The sequence below is a fragment of the Nannobrachium achirus genome, assembly GCF_963921795.1.
Source record: "Nannobrachium achirus genome assembly, chromosome: 3".
Classification (NCBI taxonomy): Eukaryota; Metazoa; Chordata; class Actinopteri; order Myctophiformes; family Myctophidae; genus Nannobrachium; species Nannobrachium achirus.
The window spans coordinates 71637907-71660177 of NC_137812.1; the positions used below are offsets into that span (position 1 = coordinate 71637907).

General features: G+C 44.8%; 1 protein-coding gene across 3 annotated transcripts in view; it reads left to right on the forward strand.

Moving 5' to 3' along the window:
* Window positions 1–22271, forward strand: part of LOC308281962 (uncharacterized protein) — a 90016-nt gene that overhangs the window by 21944 nt on the left and 45801 nt on the right. For 2 of the 3 annotated variants that reach the window (XM_080722308.1, XM_080722309.1), the window contains 2 exons: window positions 10824–10946; window positions 11855–12351. The exons of the other annotated variant lie outside the window; for it this stretch is intronic. In XM_080722308.1, coding sequence (XP_080578434.1) covers window positions 10824–10946; window positions 11855–12141 — 410 coding nt within the window. In that variant the 3' untranslated portion in view covers window positions 12142–12351. Of the gene's footprint in view, window positions 1–10823; window positions 10947–11854; window positions 12352–22271 lie in introns of those variants that run through there. 3 annotated transcript variants of the gene reach the window in all.

Here is a 22271-nt window from a genome sequence, read left to right on the forward strand (position 1 = left end):
CCTTCTGCTTGAACACCCCCAGCCATCGAATGGTCAAAGTGCGGAATTGGTTCCGCGAGTATTACAAATACCTCCCCGTGACTACCCAGCCACGAACAGAGCCATGTCAAGGCTGATTGTCCGGGGAGAGAGAATAGAGGAGATTCGGCCTATTACAAGGCCCGCGTGGGTAGTGAATCCCACAAATGAGCGATTAAGCGGTGGAGGGGGAATGGCCCAGTCAGTTGAGAACCTGGCAGGGTCGACCCTCAAACAGGAATGCCGGAGGTATGTACACCCGGTGACTGGTCCACCGCTGGCTGACGAGCACATAGTGCTCACGGACGCCCATGCGATGAGAGACATGGGTTATACACAAATTATACATGTGGCGTTGACTAAATGTAAGCATGGAATGACAGTACGCGAGCAGCAGCTAAAGTTAGACAGGTACTATGCTAAACTGTTTAGATTTGCTAATGCGCGCTTTGTTGCACGGTTGGTGATGACTCTATTTGGATGCGACGCCTACGGATATGACCAGGGAGCGTCCATCTGGGCATTCTTAAATGCCCTGGAAAGAGATGTAGGTAACCTCCGGATTGAGCTACTGGTGTCTCATGCCACGCTGGCAGAGGTTATTCGTAAAATTCAGCATACCGCGACGCCTGACCTGCCCCCTTATCGCAACATCTGTGGGGCCTGTGTGAACGTCCTACTCACCCGACATTTCATGCAGTATCAAAGGAGACCATTGCCGGCTCTGGAGAGAAGTACTGCTAAGGGGGTGAGTGGGCCCTGTTCACCGAGCATGCCAGATCTAGGGCACTAAAACGAAATTACAGCTTGGGCTGTAGCTGCCGAAATACCTCAGAAATGTGGGGATCAGATCCCAACTAATGTGAGCAGCCGTGGGGCGGAGCAGGCTCTCGGCGGGCCGATTCTGGTGTTCATGGTCGTGCGTTCTGTCACTGTTTGTCGGGCTGGGTTGTGTGTTTGCATTTGCGGCGTGTGGATTCTCTGTCACGCAGAAGGTGCACATTCTGGTGTGGCAGGGAACCCGCACGTTGGGGATGTGGGCAGGCAGTGCAGTGTGGCATGTGGTGCGGGAGTGTAGGATGGTGGACATGGGAGTTGGACTGTTGGAGGCTGCGCCGCCGAGTACCGCCATACCGGTTATTCGAGACTGTGTGGCATAGGCTAAAGTGAGGTGCAGCAAACCAACACTTATAGAGCCGGGTAAAATAGCCGTAGAGGCCGGGCTATATGTTGTTGGATGTTTTTCTTTATGCAGTAGATTAGTTCGTTTTTGTTTTGATTCTCTGTTTATATTATTTTTTTATAGTGGGCCAGTTAGATTATTTTAGTTTTATGGTATAGACCCAAGGGCGTGTTTTCAATTAGTTATTGCGTTTTTGGCCGTTATTGTTGTCGCTTAGTTCAGTTCACAAAACTGGTGATTTTTGCGTTGTTGTTGTTGTGTTGTTGCGTTGTTATAAATGGTAATAATTATAATAATCATAGTTAAAATAAATAAATAAATAGATACCTAATGAATAGTGATAATGTTAGTAAAAAATAATGTAAATAGATGTTAATATTAGGTCATGATTCCCACTGGAATTTGAAATGGGCTGGCGAAATGTTCGCCATAAAGGCCCCTAAGGGGGCGGGAGAAGCATAGTGCATAGACCACTTTGGAACAGTCCAGCCCAGATCCAGTGGTCTCGGTATCCCTTCGCAGAGCCGGCGAAGGGGAGCTACCAGGTATTAATATACCGCAGAACATAAGTTCAAATAGGCCGGCGAAGGCACCGGTCTGCTTCATGAAAATTGATGAAGCTGCAGGAGGGCTCACGGGACCTACCGGGCCCTCTCAAGATGCAGGTAACCTAGAAAGGGAGAGAAAGAGAAATCCACCAGTTAATGGGTCTTTCTCTTTCCCTGATCCCCAGGTGAAGTCTTGGGGGTGCACAGGGAATTGCGCGCCAGGAATCCGGCGCCGAGGTACGAAGCCAAGGACGAGATCATTGATCATAGCCCTATTCTTGAATAGAGCAGTCCTTGGCCCTAACCGACAGCAGTGGAAGATTTTGGTATAAGTCCACGTAGATCAGGTTGGGAAGACTGAGTGAGTAGCATGGCTGCTGCCGAGGATCTTAAGTGCGGCCTAGCCCGAGGCCCTGACGCTGACCTGTCGGGGTGTAGCAGTGCTATGCCGGGTCAGTGCCTTGGTCTCCTGTCGGGCGGGGATGGTCTGCCTTTCGCTCTGAGGTGCGCAGGGATGAAGGTTTTTATTGCACTGTCTCCTGGTATAGATGGTAAAAACGTTTGGCTTGCGATTGAGGATGGAGTGGCGAAATCAACAAAAGTGGGGTATCTCCCCAGAGAGGAGTATCGCAAACGCCCACTAAGGTGGGCGTTGATGATGTTAGGTGATTGTGTTTTGTGTTCCCTGCCAGTGGGCGTGACCCGGTGGAGTGGACCACAGAGGGCCAAACCAAGGGAGGTCCCCCCAGGCGGGGCGACCAAGCTGGGGGCCGGTGGTTTAGAGCTCATCGGGGCACGTGAAGGCCCTAGAGGGTGCCGCGTGCTGCTGTGCAGGGATTGTTATCTTGCGTGGGGTGGCCGGACGGCCGTCTCCAGTTATCCTCCCATGCCCAGCAGCCAAGTCAAAGAGTGTAAGTGTTGCTGGGATGGGACACATCTGTTCCCTTGCCCTCTCCATGAGGGGGTCAGAGTTTTCTCTGGAATACATATAAATCGGGGTGAAGGCTTCCTGCACCCTGGAAAAGCCCTGGCACGGGAAACTTTGCTAGGAAAAGACAAAATATGGTTCCGCGGGAGCACGGAGGACCTTGACTTCCTCCTGCTCTCGGAAATCGAGAGGATGGTGAACGGGCATTTTCCCCCGTGGAATCCATCCCGGAAGAGCCAGGTTAACACGATGAAGGGGTCGGAAATGCTGTTAATTGCAGACACACCTCCTCGTGCATTGGTGCTGGGCAGGACTCCTGATGGTCTAGAGAACGAGGCCATTAGGGGAAGAGCCGTTTGTATGTCGGTCCCTGTTCTGATCAAGAGCATGTTAGCTGCTCGGCACCAGTTAAAGATACAGTGTGAGCCCAACGAATTCGCTACCGGACGTAGTGGGGCGGGCGGAGAATGGGATTGGCTGACTGAACATTCCCGATACAAGCACCAGAGGTTGCGGAGGGAATGTTTGGTATGGCACCTTAAGGTGAAGGAGGCCCCGTTTGGGAAGAAGGGCACCGCAAGTGAACTTATGACCAACGGAGGTGTCAGCCTGGATAACCACAAGGGTTTTGTCTGGGCGAAATGTGTGATCGTGCTCGACACCACAAGTGATGGGAGCGTAGTGTCGATGTCCACCAGCTTTTCGCCGGAAGTGCCCGAGAAGGGCACCAAGGCGGAGACGCAGAGGAAGCTGGAGAAGAGGAAGGCTAGGATTATGCAACCCAGTGGTAGGGGCGGTTGCTGGAGGAGGTTTCGGTCCAAAGGGAAGGGGATGTCAGGGTAGGGACTGATCCTGTCTTTCCCTGTATTCCATCCTCCCTGCAGGAGGACGGAAGAGGGGGCGGAGGACACAGGGTCAGCCCGAAATGGAGTTTAGGCTACTAGAACCTGACTCCCCCCAGCCAGAACCTGCATCTCCTCCAGGGATATCACCGGAAGCAGATAGAAAGAAAGAAAGAAAGAAAGAAAGAAAGAAAGAAAAGTGTCACAGTACAGATATTTTAATTGTCATGTAAAGTAGCGGGGATCGCTATTGCTCTGGTGATAGCCTTAGGGCTGTCTAAAGCGATGGTTAATCCCCAAACGCGAATGCAATGGCACTACACCCCACCCGTGCTTAGTACTCGCATGGGGGGGGGGAGGTTGCCGATGGTCGTTGAGACAATGAAAAGGTTAGCACATACACTGTTGCATGTGCGAGAATGGAAATTCTCTCCTCGCCAGAGAGGTGAGGGGGGGAGAGGAGGCAGAGATAAGCTTTAAGTAGGTCATGACCTATGGCAGGTGCAGAGTGAGCACGCGTCATGGATCTCACTGATCTCACTGAGCATTTCTCTCTTTCATTGTACTTTGAAGAGTGGTGTGGCAATAAGAGCAGATTGTCACAGAGGCAGGAGGAGAGCTGTGAAACATTGCAGCCACTGCCGAAGAACAGTAAATGGCGGCTGTCGAGAGACCGCTTTCCCCTCGCGCGAATTTCGACGAGTTTGGTCGGGAGTTGGAGCTTCTTATGTCCAGCCTCCCGGAAGCTCAGAGGGAGCGGGTGATAGGAGTTATCCAGAGGAGCCTGAGGCGATCCTCTCCGCGACCTCCGGACCCGGGGCTGCAGGACCCGACGGTCTCGTCAACGGAGAGTAATGGTCCGATAGGGACGCCTCAGCGAGCTGCCTGGACCCCAGGCAGGGGCCCGAGAAGTCACATCCTCCCTTTGAGGGGGAGGAGTGAGTGGAGACAGCCTATAAGTAGGTCACCACAGATGCCAGAATAGAGTGAGTGAGCACAGAACCGCAGTGCTTGCTGAAAGTAGGTGACAGTAGCTCGGGGAAGACAATGCTACAAGTGTCGAATACTGGGGAGGCGGAGGTCATCCACCTCCACGCTGAGGAGGAGAGCGGCCTTCCGAGTGCCGAACCACAGGAGCCTGAGAGCCCTGAACCGAGTGAGACGCGGACAGGCTCGGGGAGTCCACTGCAGATTGTGAGTGGACCCATTCCGGCGCCGTCCTCCGCGTCCGAAGTGATACTGGTGGACCCCCCACCCTCCGGAGGAAGAAATGCAGCGCCCAAGGGGGCCTGGCTCCATCGGAAGGTGCAGACGGGGACCATGGGGAAGAAGCAGCGTTTGCAGCTCTGCACCCTGCAAGGTTTAAGATTGCAGGACAGTGCGCTGGAAAATCCGAGAGTCTGGGAAACCATTGCTGGAGTTATTCCCGGACGAAGGCCATACTGGGGCCCTTTCAACGAACTAGGGCCACGGGCTTTAGCCAACCTGGACACCCAGTCCGAGAGGAAAGGTGTCACGTTTGCGTTCCTTGAGGGGGAGGGCTGGGGTGACATCACCCCGGCCAGAGTGACCACCTATATGGTACTCGAAGGTGACATTAAGAAAGGCCAAATCTGGGCGAGCGTGGAAGCATTGCTACCTAAAGAGGGCGGCTTGTTCGAGACAGTCGCCATCTTGGGACCATGCCCACAGCCCTTGAATTTCGAGTTTGTTACCGGCTGCAGTTACATGCCTGGTAGAGGCCCGAGAGAGAAGAAATCGGGCGGAGGGGAGGTAGAAGTTCCAGCCGTCCCTAAGCCTGTACCGAAAGCAGTGGTGGCTCGCCAGACAGGAGATGGACCCCCACGGGGGTCGGGTGAGGGCCACACTGTTGGGACCTCAGAGCAGTCCATACCGGCTGGCTCAGGCCGACGCAAGAAGAAGAAAAAGAAGCGCCAGGGCGATCACCTCGAGCCGTCGAACCGAGAGGACAGTACTGGACAGGGGCCCTGCCCGCCCCGCCCGGAGTGGGGCGGAGACCAGGGAGGCTACCGGGCTCCCCGCCCAGAGTGGGGCGGCGACCAAGGAGGCTACCGCCCTTACCGCCAGGAGTGGGGTGGTGACCAGGGAGGCTACCGTCCTTCTCGCCAAGAGTGGGGTGGTGACCAGGGAGGCTACCGTCCTTCTCGCCAAGAGTGGGGTGGGGACCAGGGAGGCTACCGTCCGTCACGCCATGAGTGGAGCGGTGACCATGGTGACTACCGGGCCTCCAGACAGGACCGGAGCGGTTGGACCCACTCTCATCCTCCGGCTCACCAGCAGGTCATCCCACAACCACCTCCCCAGCAGGTCAACCCACAACCACCCGTCCAGCAGGTCAACCCGCAACCAGCTCAGCAGTTGGCCAACCTGCCACCAGCTCAGCAGCAGGTCAATCCGCCACCACCTTCAACGCAGGTCTACGGCACACCGGCATATGGCCCACCTGCAGCCAGCGGGGCGGCCCAGCCGATCTACTATGACCCTTATGGGGGTCAGGGATGGCCTTCATACGGGACTTCGTATCAGAATGGTGCGGGGTGTGAGGGTCGAAGCCCGAATCACATGTGATGTGTGGAAGTAAAAAAAAGAAGAAAAGAAAAGAAAGAAAAATGGAAAAATGATGATAATAATGATAATAATACCATTTATATTGTGATGGTTTCTTATATAGGCTATGACATAATACCCTTGATATTGTGATGTTTTCTTATAGGCTATGACATGTATAATGGAGATGTGCTGTTTGCTTAGATTTAGACTGAAACATGACCTGATGTTCCCATCCAATACTTGTGCTGAATCCTATAGAATGAGTGTGTGTTGTCTTAGCTCAGGCCTGGGGGTGTACAAGGAGGATTCGTCGTGGAGAGGCAACCGGCCATGAGGGGGTGTTGAGAGCCCGCACATGTCCATGCCCGGGGTCAGAGGAATGGCCGCTCGCCAGGTGGAGGGTTAGGACAGGGGGAAATGAGGGTTATGATTTAGTAATAAATCTGATTACATAGATAGTGATAGGTGTTGCTTAACAGTACACATCTGAGAAACCCAATGATAATAAGGTTCACTGTTGTAACTTAGTTATCAGAGCATTGCATGCAGTTATACTGTTAGGTTGGAAACAACTGATTGACTTTGTGCATGAACAGACAACGGAGTAGTATGTGATATTGTGGGGCTTTTGCACCTCTTGTAACTTCCTGTATGTACTATCTGTCTTCTCTGAAGAATGTGCCACACAGCCCGTGACGCAAGTGATTGCTAGAGAAGCGTTTAACCACAAGCCACCTGGGGTTATAGCGGGGGCAGATAGAAGATAGACATACTGTAGTGTATGAACTTTGACCAAAGAGTTTGTCACCGAATGTTGCATCATGGTGGAAAATGTATCTTTGTCTTCGTCCTGCAGATCTTGCAGGATGGCTAACTGTCACGTACACTCTGAACGGATGGGTGGGGGGGCTGTGCCGCCCCCCCATGCATCTCTGGGGTATAAAAAAGGAAAGCGCCTAAAATACGGGCTCTCTTCTTTTTGGATCGGACAGACAAGGAATCTATACTTTTGCTGTGCTTGTAGAAAATCCCCTCAGCCGATTGTAGTAGCGCACAGTCGTGGTCTGAGGGTGGGGTAAGCCGCCAGTGAACCCCTGAAGCCACCGCTCAGCAGCGTAACAGTATTGTAAACCCGACCGCGTGAGGTGCTGGTGTGCTGTGAGCTGGGGCGTGTGCCTCTCGGGGGGTCAGTTGGTCAGCTTATTCTCAACAATATACATATATATATATATATGAATTCAAGTCTCCATGTGTATATATATATATATATATATATATATATATATATATATATTTATTTATTTTATTTTTTATATATTCTTTTTTATTATTATTATTATTTTATTCTTAAGACAATAATTTGATTTCAATAAATTTACCCCCAATGATTCCAAATGCATTCGGGTCCCCATCCGGAATCAATAAATCTTTTTGTCTTAGAAATGCGACAAATACGAAAAAGATATTATTGAAATCAATTCTCCATGGTGTGAGTAATCAATAGAAATATATACATATACATATACACAGCATACCCAAAGTAAATTGATTGTTGTTTTTAAACCATTTTTGCAGATGCATTGCATGGGCATGGCCTCTTTTTTGTATTCTGCAGCTATGACATGGAATAGACAGTCACACAATTGATTGGATCTAATTCTAGTTTTAAGTCCTCTCTGAAGAGTTATCTAAATACTACATGGAACTGAATTTCTAAATTCTATGTACTTTATTGTTTTTTATTTTTCCACTGTATTTATGGGACAACAATGGCAATAAGCCTCTGGGATTTCTTGTTACATCCTTTTGACTCAAATGTGCTTCTTTGTTTTGTACATATGCTTGTTGTCAATCAATCAATCAATCAATCAATCAATCAATCAAATTTTGAAGGAAACATTTTGAATTTTTTTCCCCAGAAAAGATAATCACTCTGTGTGCAACTGACATTGAGTAATGCAAGTTTGAACTTACTGGAATAGAACGTTTTTAATTCTCGCCTAAATATTTTCTATAAATAGATGGCTGCATAACACTGTTATTATCATATAAGATCTGGAAAACACAATGTGGCCACATTTTGAAGCCTTACCTTGCCCAATTTCAAAGAACATGATTACAGAATATGAATATTTTACACATGTTTTGCTAAGTGTATGTCTATGCGTTTTCATTTGGAAGTGCTCGTTCATGAATTGGAGCCCCAGCGCGTCCATGAACAAAATAGATGACGCAAAACGCGTCACTTGAGCCCCACTACGTCACGTTTCAGAGGCGTTTCAAACATGGAAGAACGCTTCATTCACTGGTTGAGCAACTCAATGCAAGTGGACAGGCGGGATATCCGGTGTCCTCTCTATACTATAACTCTATGACCCGCAGTCACACTGTGTAGTGACTGTCTGTTTCCTGGTTCTCTCTCACTACTCGGAGTGTATAGTATTTTCAATGGTTTTAGTCTGATATACTGTTGTCTCGTTCCGAGCACCACCGTGTTTACATGCCGTGGCCCGTGAGAGAACGCTGTTATGCGTCTGGAAGCTGCTGCTGCTGTTCCTCCCCGACCGTGGGGCTGTTCAGTTGGACTCAGTGGAAACACTGGTTACATGTTGGACTTGGAAGTATCAATACTGCGATTTAGAAACACTCTGTTACAAGAAAACGCCCGGAATTCAAAATGTACTCGTAGAAGTAAAGTAAAGTGTGACTGTGTGTGTGCACGCGCACTGTCACCACACACACACATACACACACACACACACACACACACACACACACACACACACACACACACACACACACACACACACACACACACACACACACACAGTCAGAAAATAGCCGACAGTGCTGCGGGGCTGCGCCCGAAGCTCCGAAGCTCGACGTGCGGTAAACAGTCCACAAAGCACGTAGATAGAGAAGAAGAAAAGAGTGGATAAAAGCTCAGACAGCTTGTTTGTAAAAGACTTGCACATTTTTACCAGTAAAATATACCTGGAGTTGCAATATCTTTATCATTTTTCCACCTGCAGTGCCTAGTTTTAATTATGGTTTCCGAAATGCTAACAGCAAGTGCAACACAGCTCAGTCACTCTGTAACTCTTTCAGAATATAATGATATGCACAAATTACTCCGCCCCCTCGCCTCACAAGAACAGATAACCACGCCTACATTTTAGATTTCTTTTCATATCCTGAATTCTGATAAAACGTATATATTTGTATATATAAAATGTATATATATATATATATATATATATATATATATATATATATATATATATATATGGACAGGTCTGTCCTGGTGAAATCACTATTAACTGGGGAGGAATTGGTCATGTTTGTGCACTTGGTGAGTATTTTTAGATTTTTGGGATGGTGTGGTATGGGAATATAAGGTTTAAAAAAAAACATTGCAAACAAGTTGGGTTCGCCCACTAGTGGTCTGTTTGCAATGAATCAAATATTAGATAGGTCAGTATATGGTTGAAACCCCAAATAATTGATAAAAGAGATTTACATTAAATAAGCTCCCGGCAGCCTTCGTGGACGCCATCGTGAAAATGAAGCCTCTCCAGAAGTTCTTTTTTTTAAACTCATTTGTAGTATGTTATTTAGCACAGTGGTTCTCAACCTGTGGGTCGGGACCCCAAGGGGGTCCCCAGATGATTAACTTAATGTGCAACATTGTTTTCTCACTCAACAGTAAACAAACCAACTTAACGTTTAGGTGTAGGCCTATAGAGGGTATCTCCACATTTCTAAAGTGACAATGTAAGGACTTTTAATACCTCTAAAATGGCAATTTAAACATTGGCGAAATTGTCAAATATTAGAAGCAGAAATTTTGAAAATAGCCGACATGCTCACATGTTATACAAAATGTAACTCTTAGTGCTCATCAGGGTGGGGGGTCCCCAGTTAAAATGGGATTATTTTGGGGGTCGCGGAACCACTGATTTAGCATACCCAATAGTAACATAATGTCGAAGGGTCCTTGGGCAAGACTCTGAACCCCACATTGCTCCCGGTGAGCTGGTTGGTGCCTTGCATGGTTTCCTCCACCACCAGTGTATGAATGTGTGCGTGAATGGGTGAATGTAATGCACAATCTCTGTAAAGCGCTTTGGATAAAAGCGCTATATAAATGCACCATTTACCATTTAACATAATCCATTGAGCTCCCTTTTGATTTATTTTGCATAAATCAGCCTCCTGGTGGCGCTATGACAGGCCAATGTGAAAAATCCTGAATGGTCCAATTGAGCTGGAGATCATTTGTACACAGACGGACTGACGGATACACACCCACACCCACACCCACACACACACGCACGCACGATGCACGTATGAATGTGTGCGTGAATGGGTGAATGTAATGCACAATCTCTGTAAAGCGCTTTGGATAAAAGCGCTATATAAATGCACCATTTACCATTTACGCACACACACGCACACATGCACACACACACACACACACACACACACACACACACACACACACACACACACCCACACACACACACACACACTGACATGGTGCAGACTCCAGGCCCTCGACCTGTTAGAGACAATAATATGGATTAGACTAAATGCTAATCTGATTGTATTATTTACATGGTATTGACTGATTGAACTGATTCATGGATGAACCACAAATATCAAAGGAAATGTAGTGAAATACAGATGAATTGTAATGTTTTCTCCCTGCTTTCTTTCTCCTTTGTTCTCAGTTGGTCCCAAAGTGGGCTTTTCAGCATCATTAGCAAGTGGAGCCGGTGGACCTGGTTCATCTGTAACCATCGTGTTCAAGCATGTCTTCATCAACAACGGCAACGCCTACAGCCCGTCCACAGGTACTGAGAGACTCAGAGAACTGGTCTTTGATGTCTTTCCACGTCAATGACCCCTTAGCTGAGAGAGAGATGAAGCAGGGACCCCTTAGCTGAGAGAGAGAGATGAAGCAGGGACCCCCTTAGCTGAGAGAGAGATGAAGCAGGGACCCCTTAGCTGAGAGAGAGATGAAGCAGGGACCCCTTAGCTGAGAGAGAGAGAGAGATGAAGCAGGGACCCCTTAGCTGAGAGAAAGAGATGAAGCAGGGACCCCTTAGAAAGAAAGAAAGAAAGAAAGAAAGAAAGAAAGAAAGAAAGAAAGAAAGAAAGGAAGAAAGAAAGAAAGGTTCCTAACACATAGATGTGGTGGCACCCCCTGGTGGTCTTGTTCATTATTACTGCACTCAATTCATCAGTAAGAACAGTGGTGTAAAAATACTCACATATTTTACTTAAGTGAAAGTATCAATACTGCAATATAGAAATACTCTGTTACAAGTAAAAGTCCAGAATTCAAAATGTACTTGAGTAAAAGTACGAAAGTATTGGCATCAAAATGTACTTAAAGTAACAAAAGTAAAAGTACAGAATGTTTGAACATAGCAGATCTACAAGCTCACAACGTGTCGCGATGTGACAAGTACTTCTAAAGTGGTTCTTTTATGTTTTATAATATTATAATTTATACCTGCAAAGTAACTATAGTAACTATACAGTTTTCAAATAAATGTAGTGGAGTAAAAGTAGCCTACAATATTTTGATCCGAGATGCTAGTGGACTAGAAGTAAAAGTATTTGGAAATACTCAAGCATACATACCTAAACAGTACTGTACTTAAGTAAAGTACTTGAGTAAATGTACTTAGTTACTAAGTTTTCTCATAATGTTTCTCATAATGTTTCTCATAATGTTTCTCATAATGTTTCTCAGGTGTTTTTACTGCTCCCCAGAAGGGGGCGTACTACTTCACCTTCACAGCTTTTGGTGGTGCCAGTCCTTCCTACCGCATCGGGGCCAACCTGATGAAGAACGGCCAGCGTCAAGTCAGCACCTTAAAGGAGAAAGGACAGAGCTGGGACAGCACCAGCCAATCAGTGATTCTGGACCTCAATGCTGGAGACACAGTGAATGTGATGACTAGGGGGAGCGATTATCAAGTATATGACAATAGTGAACACTTCACTACTTTCAGTGGCTTCCTGCTCTTCCCACTGTAGACCTGCTGTACTGTAGACCACTGGTTCTAACCTTTACACTCCATGACACCCCCCCCCCCCAAAAAAAACAAACAAACAAACAAAACAAACAAAACTAAAACTTAAAACGACACACACACACACACACACACACACACACACACACACACACACACACACACACACACACACACACACACACACACACACACACACACACACACACACGCACACACTTGAAACTAGTGTTGAATTTGACAATCACACACGCGCGCAAGCACGCACACACACACACACACACGCACACACACACACATTATTAATTAATTACTACAGCATCAAGATCACTTTAACCCCTTCAACGTATGGGCATAAAGAGCTGATCTACAAGTTCACAATGCGTCACATCGTGAGCTTGTAGATATTCATATATTTCTGAATGGTTTTAACAACACAGCTCATGTGGATTTTCAGATGATAAAATCATATTAATGTGAATGGTTTTAACAACACAGCTCATGTGTATTTTCAGATGATAAAATCATATTAATGTGAATGGTTTTAACAACACAGCTCATGTGTATTTTCAGATGATAAATCATATTAATGTGGGGGTTGTGGACATGAAGTAGTGTGAGAACCACTGGTGTGTGCAGATGAACACAGGAGGAAGTGTAGAAAGAGATTGTTCACCTTCTACCCAACAAGTACTGAAGCCTTTCTCACTTTTCTTTTAGATGAAGCAGGGACCCCCTTGGCTGAGAGCTAGATGAAGCAGGGACCCCTTAGCTGAGCGAGAGATGAAGCAGGGAACCCTCACTTTTCTTTTAGAATTACACTTATAATTTCACTTTAAAACACGTTTGGGGTGATCTTTTATCTCCAACCCAATTGCCCGCCGCAGGCGGGGGCAATAGGGGTTTATAGAGAGATATAGAGACAAAATCAAACTACAATTTCATTGTTGATCATTGCTACAGTGGGCCTACAGCATAATAATTAGCTGCCATTGTACTTTACATCCATACATTACTCATATTACAGTACTCTTAAACTCTTGAACACAAAAGCCTGAGTAACATTAAAATGACCCCCAGGAGTGTTTTGAAGTAAAATGTCCTTTTAATTGACCTTACCTATAATAGTATGTATGGTCTTGATTGTATAGTCCTAATGTCCTAATGGTTGTTTGGGTCTTACATTAAAGTACATTATTCTGCTGTATTTTCCTTCTAAATAAATCATCCACTGAGCATTTAAGTTATGTGTCCTGCCTCCATTCAATCAAGTAGTACACCATGTAGTTGTTGGTTATTTAGCCCAAGGACCCCTTAGCTGAGAGAGATATGATTATGCTATTTATGTGAATCACAAACATTTGACATAACACAGAAGAACAAAAGCAACCTTTTTGGGGGGAGGGTGGGTGGGGAACCTGAGGATTTTTTTTTTGGGGGGGGGGGGGGCATAGAACTCACTATTAACTCCTTTACTGCCCAATTATGGATGTTTTATAGTCTTATATATCCATCCATTATTTAACAAAATGTCATAAAAAAAGAAGAAAAAAAGAAAGAGTATCAGCTGCCCGGGCGCAGCCATTCCAATGCACAAGGCTGAAGTTTGTCCCTTGTTTGCACCAGTTGTAGGGTATAGAAATAGAGAAACTAGATCCAGGGCTGAAAAAAACGAACAGAAAAGTGATCGTAGCTGCTGCTGTGAGAACAGGAAACACCCACCCCTCCCCCCATGTGCTCAGTCAGGCTACGCTGGGGAAAAGGCAAACGCTCGTTATAGAGGCGTGAAAAGAATGACGAGCGTTCGCCATGGTGGCAAAAGAGTTAATGTCTGCATGCAGCCTCGGGGAAGCCATGCGTGTTTTGTTTTGGTCCCAGGCTGTAACGTTGCGGCGTAGCCCCCAGCTCATGTAAGTTCAGCTAACGTTAATAACATAGTAAGTTATTAAGCTGTTGCTCATGTGTTGGCTCAAAATAAGCCACCTGTGGCGTGACGTTAATGTGATTATATAAATAGTAGTTATTATTTAGTCAAACTATGGCAGTCTAATGAACAAAAACACTAGCAAGACACTAGGTTGTTTTTATGTCGCATCGTAGGGCTCTGCCCATAAATATTCAGCCACTTATGTAACAAAGTCCTTAAGGCTGATATTTTTGATCCACTTCTGGTGAAGATCTTTGTCCTCTGCACAGCCAGGAAATCTTCATAAAATATGTGACAATGGTCGCAATCGTTCATAAATAGTGTTTGTTCATGAACTTATGCAGCCGGCTCCATTCACTGCCATGTAATTCATCCAACCTCCGGTGTGAGTTTTGCCACCCATGAGTGTCATGGCGCATCCCTGGCGTCCAAGCATGTCCTTTCCTTTCATTGTGTGGCTAGGGGGAATTAGGAGAAGGACATGTCCTTTCCTTTCATTGTGTTGCTAGGGGGAATTAGGAGAAGGACATGTCCTTTCCTTTCATTGTGTTGCTAGGGGGAATTAGGAGCAGACATGTCCTTTCCTTTCATTGTGTTGCTAGGGGGATTAGGAGCAGACAAGTCCTTTCCTTTCATTGTGTTGCTAGGAGGAATTAGGAGCAGACATGTCCTTTCCTTTCATTGTGTTGCTAGGAGGAATTAGGAGCAGGACATGGCAGAGGCAGAGGCAAGGCATGGACAAACATAGAGGTTCAGAGACCGTGACCATGCCACTCACACCTATGCCAGTGTGCCAGACAGTCATCACCCTCCCTGTGCCAATGTTGGCACTAGAGATCCAGAATCTGAATCAAAAGTTATTAAGAATCATAAATCCATAAGGTTCTGGCTTATCAATTTGCTAACTAGAAAAGAAAATTTCTACGAAATTTTAAGTGTGCCTGCAGCTCGCTAAGTCTGTGCAACCTTGTGTAGCGGTTGGTGTTAGCATTAGCGTTATATTTTTTAACATTAGCCTTGTTTGCATAAGCTTTAACATTACTGTTCTTCATATGACACCACCCACATGTCTGTACGACAAATGGTTCACGAGAAAAAGGGTCACTTCCTGTTTGGTGAGGGGCACTTCCTGTTTGGCGAAATAGGCCAGGATTAATGAATTAAAGCTGCAAGCAGCGATGACCGGGCCCTCGCAGCTCTACCCACGTCACAAGGCCAGCAGCCAATCAGAAACCAAACAGGAAGTCAGCCATTTCGACTAATTAGTGGCGTTTTGGCGCATTTTTGGCCGTTATCACGGGTCGCACTTTAACAACAGTTTTTTTGAAAAAAAAATTGTTTTGTTAGAAAAAAAAAGTTTTTTGAGAAGAAAAGTTTTGAGAAAAAAAAATTTTTTGAGAAAAAAAAATTGAGAAAAAAAATTTTGAGAAAAAAAAAATTTTGAGAAATTTTTTTTTTGAGAAAAAACATTTTTGAGAAAAACTATTTTTTGAGAAAAAAAAAATTTGAGAAAAAATTTTTTTTGAGAAAAAAAAATTTTGAGAAAAAAAAATGTTTTGAGAAAAAAAAAATTGAGAAAAAAAAAAAAGTATGACACCAGCCGCGAGTCTGTACGACAAACGGTTCATGAGTTATAGAGGCACTTCCTGTTTGGTGAAGGGCACTTCCTGTTATAGAGGGGGCGGGGCTTAATCAATTACAGCTCATCCCTATTGGCCGGAAAAAGACCAACGTTGTGTGTGCATTTTAAAGTTTAAATCACATTGCTAGGCAAAAGTATGGCAGAGTTATGTGGCGCCAAAGTTTCTGGTTTTTTTTCGGAGTCCCCCATTCTAAGTCAATGGGGTTTTTGGGCGTCGTTTTTTGCGAATTACATCGCAATCGTATCGCGGATCGGAAAGAAAAGTAATAGCACACCATTCCCGGCCGAGCCGCACATTTTGATGTTGCGGGGGTGGCGTAAATCGTGCGGCAGTTATTACGTGCCGAAGTTTCCCCCATTCTAAGTCAATGGGGTTTTTTGGCGTCGTTTTTTGCGAATTACGTCGCAATAGTAACGCAGATCGGAAAGAAAAGTAATAGCACCCCATTCCGGCCGAGCCGCACGTTTTGATGTATATATTGCGGCGGTGGCGTAAATCGTGCGGCACTTATTACGTGCCGAAATTCTGTCGGAACATATATATATACTAGAAAAGAAAATTTCTAAGAAATTTTAAGTGTGCCTGCAGCTCGCTAAGTCTGTGCAACCTTGTGTAGCGGTTGGTGTTAGTGTTTCGTTTTGAGAGGGTCGTTCCCCCTGAAAAACACGTTTTGGCATGAAACGGTTACGTTTTGGCATGAAACGGTTACGTTTTGCGCGTTTGTGGTGCCCCCTATAGGTCGAAGTGGAAATGCTTTTGGGCATATGTTCAGTATAGCGCCCCCCACTTGTGGTTAAAATTTGGTGTTGACTGGATGTTTCGTTTGTGATTTATGGCTACTTCTTACAAAACGGGCTCCTCCCGCTAACTTTGGAACCCTGTTACGGAAGAACGGTATGGACTATCAAAATATCGTTTAAATATGTTTATCGCATGAGTCCATAGATCGTGTGTATCGATTTTTGTGACATTTGGAGAAAATATGTAGGAAAAGGAGCAAAAAGTGTGTTTTGAAGAAAATTCAAAATGGCGGAAAATCTATCCTGACGCAAATGGGCGTGGCCTATATGAGGAGATGCGTCATGACCCAAGGAATCCAGGGAAAAGGGAATTTTAATTTTCCGACCCACGGTTCAAGAGTTACAGGCCGAAAGGTAAAGTGGACTGTTATAGCGCCACCATGAGGCCAACTGACGAAATTATTTTTTATTTAATCCTTGATATCATTATAAATCTCCTCTCCAAGTTTTGAAACTGTAGCCCCTATGGTTTGCGAGAAAAAAAATATTGAATGTGATTTTTTGCGATTCCCATTATAAGTCAATGGGTAAAATTAATTCACTAATAAATTGATATCAATTAAACGATACAACTCTTCTCTTAGAAAAGTAATAGCACCCCATTCCCGGCCGAGCCGCACGTTTTGATGTATATATTGCGGCGGTGGCGTAAATCGTGCGGCAGTTATTACGTGCCGAAATTTGCAAGGAACTTAATTACTTAAGTATGGCGGATTACAATAAGTGTTTTGCCATTGCATGGCAGGCACACTTAATAAGTATGGCGGATTACAATAAGTGTTTTGCCATTGCATTGCATGGCAGGCACACTTAATAAATGATTCTAGCTGGACCTGACGCCATAATGTCTCGAGAGAAGAGACGTCTTTTTTTAATCTTTCGAAGTGACATATTGTGGTTGAGTGCCACAAAAACAGTGAGAGGAGTAGTATCTTTTTTTTTTTTTGCATCTACCCATTAAAGTCGATGGGAAAATGTAATTCACAAATAAATTCATAGAATTTAAACTAGATATAAACTACCAAGATATATCTTAGCAAAATGCAAAATTTCCTGATCTAAATGATTTCCTGATCTAAATGAACTACATTGTTAACGGTGGAAACACAACAGGTCAAAGGTCACACGGTTTATGACACAGTAGAGAGAGAGTAGTACAGGGGAGGAGAGTGGTGTCACGCTTTGATCTCGCCACAGACCGGAAGTGGCGTCGCTGGAGCCTGGTGACATTCCTACAGCTCTTCAGCCCCGTCCACCTCCATTGTATTTCACTCGCTGTTAAGTAGACTAAATCACATCTTTTTCACACTTTTAAATTTACTTTACTGACTTTAACATTGACTTAAATTAACTCGGAGAGGCCCGTGAATGCGTTAAAAGGAGGAAAAGACGTGATTTAGTCTACTTACCAGCGAGTGAAAATGCCTTGGTTACAATGGAGGTGGACGAGGCTGAAGAGCAGCAGGAATATCACCAGACTCCAGTAGGCTAAATAGTGACGTCACGTCCGCTTTCCACGCTTACAATGGGAGTCGACGTAAGTGTCATAACTCTCTCTTTCTACGGGTCTGAGTAGAGAGAGAGAGAGAGAGAGAGAGAGAGAGAGAGCGAGAGAGAGAGAGAGATGTCTTTCTCAATTTCTTCCTTAATTCCATTCATAGGGGCTTTATTTAATGCCATGAAGAAGGAAAAAAAAGCATATTTTTGAATCACCAAAGTAGAAGTGGAATAAAACAATGAAAACAAAACAATGAACAGTATGTACAATTAAAAGTGTGAATAAAGAAATGTGTAAACAGAGCTGTGTTGCATTTCAAAAGAGACATCTTTAGAATGATGCATTAGTTCTAAGTCCACATAAGAAAGGTTAGCAAGGGTTACACAACAAATTACAGCAGTATTTCAATGTTTTACATTCACTTGATATAAACCTTGTAGGCTTTTAGGGACAAATAGCAGCAGCCTGCCTGTCTGTCTGTCTGTCTGTCTGTCTGTCTGTCTGTCTGTCTGTCTGTCTGTCTGTCTGTCTGTCTGTCTGTCTGTCTTTCTGACTTGTGCATTATGTAGGCTATACGTTTTATACTTACCATCAATGATAATATTTTATACAATACATTATAATATTTCATATAGCTTGTAAGAGTCTAAATAATCTAAATGTCTCCACTAGGCCTGACAGCTATTGTTTATGTTATGGTCTGTCTTGTTATGGTTCAGTTTTGAAACAGCGGTATGCCTCAGATTAGTCTAGTACTGTATCTCCTCCTGGTCCAAATGGATGTCCCTTTTTGTCCCTTTGGTCTGGTGGTTAAGATGTTAGACTTTCACGCGGGAGACCCAGGTAGGAATCCTGGGAGTTACACATGCATATAAAAAAGGTTTGTAGATCGTCCATTTTCAAAATGTTTGCCTCTTTATTTTCTACAGGCTGTCTTATAGATAACTCTGTCATCAATCACCTCAAATATGAGGATGACCTGGTCGTTCTGAGTCCATACTGGGTTGCATCAGCTATTGAAAGTATGTTCAAAATATGGCAAGGATCATGACACAATCTACAATGCATAAAAGACTAGTGTTGTGATAGTGAAAAGCCAGGAAGACAAGAAATTTGTCTTTCCAGCCTTTCACCTAAGTGGCAGTTGTATGTGCCATGATCCCCTCCCCCCTAAACATGATTACCAGGTATTATGATTATACTAGGAGGAAGAGTTTTTCCAAAAAAAGTGTACAGAAAGAGTTAAAATTATGGTTTTATGTGGCCACACCCACCAGTTCATTAAGTATGCCTGGTTGTCATGGTGGGTGGTGGCCACACCCACAGTGTTGGGTGAATGGTAAAAGAGGAGGGGATGATTATATGATGTCATTTTATCTGTGTTTTTGGATCAGCACTTTTGACCCAAAAGGTGTCAGCCTCCAGGAAGAAACCCCAAATACAAAGGGAATACATAATTGCTCATAACAACCACACCAGAGGGTCTAATGAAGCACTGTCAACCTCCTAGATACATGAAAACCATAAAAAGTATAAAACTATGGCACCGCCTCTTTAAGAAAGGTAGCATGAGGAGGCTTAAAGTTGCTCTGAGGGTTCTACTTAGGGTCCCTACTCCCTAGATGGCATAGTGCCAGTCAGTTTGTTTCATGTGGTATCCCCCCCCACACACACACACACACACACACACACACACACACACACACACACACACACACACACACACACACACACACACACACACACACACACACACACACACACACACACACACACACAGGTTTGCAATTGCTACTTTGTGGGGACATTACACATAGTCTACTATCTTTGTGGGGACATTCCATTAATTTTTAACCCTAACCCTAACCCCAACCCTACCCTAACCCCTAACCTAACCCCTAAACACCTTGTGGGGACCTATTCATTTGTCCCCACTTGTTTTTTTCCTCCGATTGTACTATCTTTGTGGGGACATGAGGTCCCCACAAAGTAGTAATTCCCTGTCCACACACACACACACACACACACACACACACACACACACACACACACACACACACAGACAATGTAGCCTACACTGAGATATCTCAGCTAAGCTAAGCGATGTATCATTTCATGGCCTTGTGTAGTAATTTGAGCCACAACAGACAGACAGTGACATACAGAACATACCGTACGCTGCCTCATCTGAACTTGCTTTGTGTCGTCTGAAAACATGCTTAAAATACTGTGCCATCATGCTGCAGAAGCACACACGCTTCCCTGTCTGGCACATGTTTTAACTTTGCAGCGTCTGTAAGTAAACATTGTTTAGCTATGTAAATATTAGCTATGTGGTCGGTTTGAAAGGTCTTTGATCGCTTAATAGGAAGAAACAGTGTCTGTAGGAGTAGGAAACGGTCTGTCATGCAGGTGTGATGACAAGTGTTGAATGGAAGTGTTGACTGGAAACTGTAAAATATCATTTACTGTATTATAGCACTGGTTACCAAAATGATTCAAGAGGCTTTATTTGTCACTCACTCATGCAGGTACAGTGGAGCTAAATTGACCTTTTCTTTGCATACATGTCAACTTTTAAGGAGTAGTGAAAATAGCAGATCTACACGATCACAACGTGTTCTGATGCAACACGTTGTGGCCTTGTAGATCTGTTTTTTCATTTGTTTGGGTTTATGTCATTTCTCTTATGGGTCTCGAGCTAAAATGTTTGAGGTAGAGTGTTATAGACCATAATGCACTGCTGTTTGCCATAGTCTAACCACAGGGTCCTCAGAGTTAAAGGACTTACTGTGTAACTTACACAGTGTAATGCTGTTTGCCATATAGTGTGGTACGATGTGTACTTCCGTAGGATTTTTGTGCCAAAATTGATTTTTTTGCAGATCCTGGTTCTATCGAGTCCAAACTATGAGAAAATGATGGGTGCCAACTTTTCCGGACCCCCGCCCCCTTTCTGGGGGTCATCTAGTTTGGGACCTCCCAGAACAGTACGCCAGCCAGTTAATGTCCAATTTTCTTAATATTAAGATTGTTTTGTAGGTTTTAAAACATTCTGAGTTCATTTATTACACTTTTGAAGCAGACAGAATAACCTTTCTGACTTTTGGTTGGGGTCTTTCCTCACCTGGGACCCCCCAGACGTACCCCTGTGCCTATCTCAGTAATCGCTCTGCTCCTGCTCCAGAAAAATGTCATATTAGATCATAATTGAATAAATGTTTTTTGTAGCTGGGCTCTAAAAACAAAAATGAGTAGTAGGCAAATACCAGGGGTCTTCCACAGGGGCTTCGGCACCCCTAGGGGGTCCTCAGAGTTACTACATAGTGTACCTCTAATGGTTTTTTTGGCTGAACTTTAATTCTTTACTGATTTTGCTTTTATAGGGACCAAACTGTGAGAAAATGATGAGTGTCAGATTTTCCTGACCCCTGCCCTTTTTCTGGGGGGTCATCTATTTTAGGAACTCACAGAACAGTATGCCAGCCAGTTAATGTCCAATTTATAATATTAGAGCTGTTTTGAAGGTTTTAAAAGATTCTAAGTTCATATATTGCACTTTTGAAGCAGCCAGAATAACCTTTCTGACTTTTGATGGGGGTCTTTCCTCACCTGGGACCTGGGACATTACAGTCCTTGCTGGGCTCCTGCTCCAAAACAGTGTCAAATTAGATCATAATTGAAGCATAAACGCTTTTGTAGCTGGGCTCTGACAACAAAAATGAGTAGCTAATACCAGGGGTCTTCCACAGGGGGTCTGGGAGGTGTCCTCAGAGTTACTACAGGGGGCCAGCTAAATCTCTGGTCACCCCAACCTCCCAGTCAGCCAAGACATCTGACTGGAAAATACCCCTCACTCTTTGAATTCCATCCATTTTCTTCAATTGGTGGAAGCTCAGGGCAATTTGTCAGGTATAATTTATACTGCATTGTGACAGTTGGCATGGAGGATATGTGGTAGTAGTGCAGCTCCAAGTTCTTTGACTGAAATCCCACCCCATTACCCTGCATTATCACAGATGCGGGGTTGTTGGACCAAAGTGCTCCAATGACTCCAATGTTGATGGAAATAAGTAAGCCTTGCCAAGCCCTGTGACTCATAGGGCAGGAGTCTATGTCCTGTTTCTGTGAGGCAGCTTGATGTACATTAAGTACCCCTGGACAGTGGACATGATAATAGTTTGTGAGTGATCACTCGCTCTTAGGCCATGACAAACTGAGGAGGACACACGGTAGGGATATAAATAATAACAATAATTTATTAAC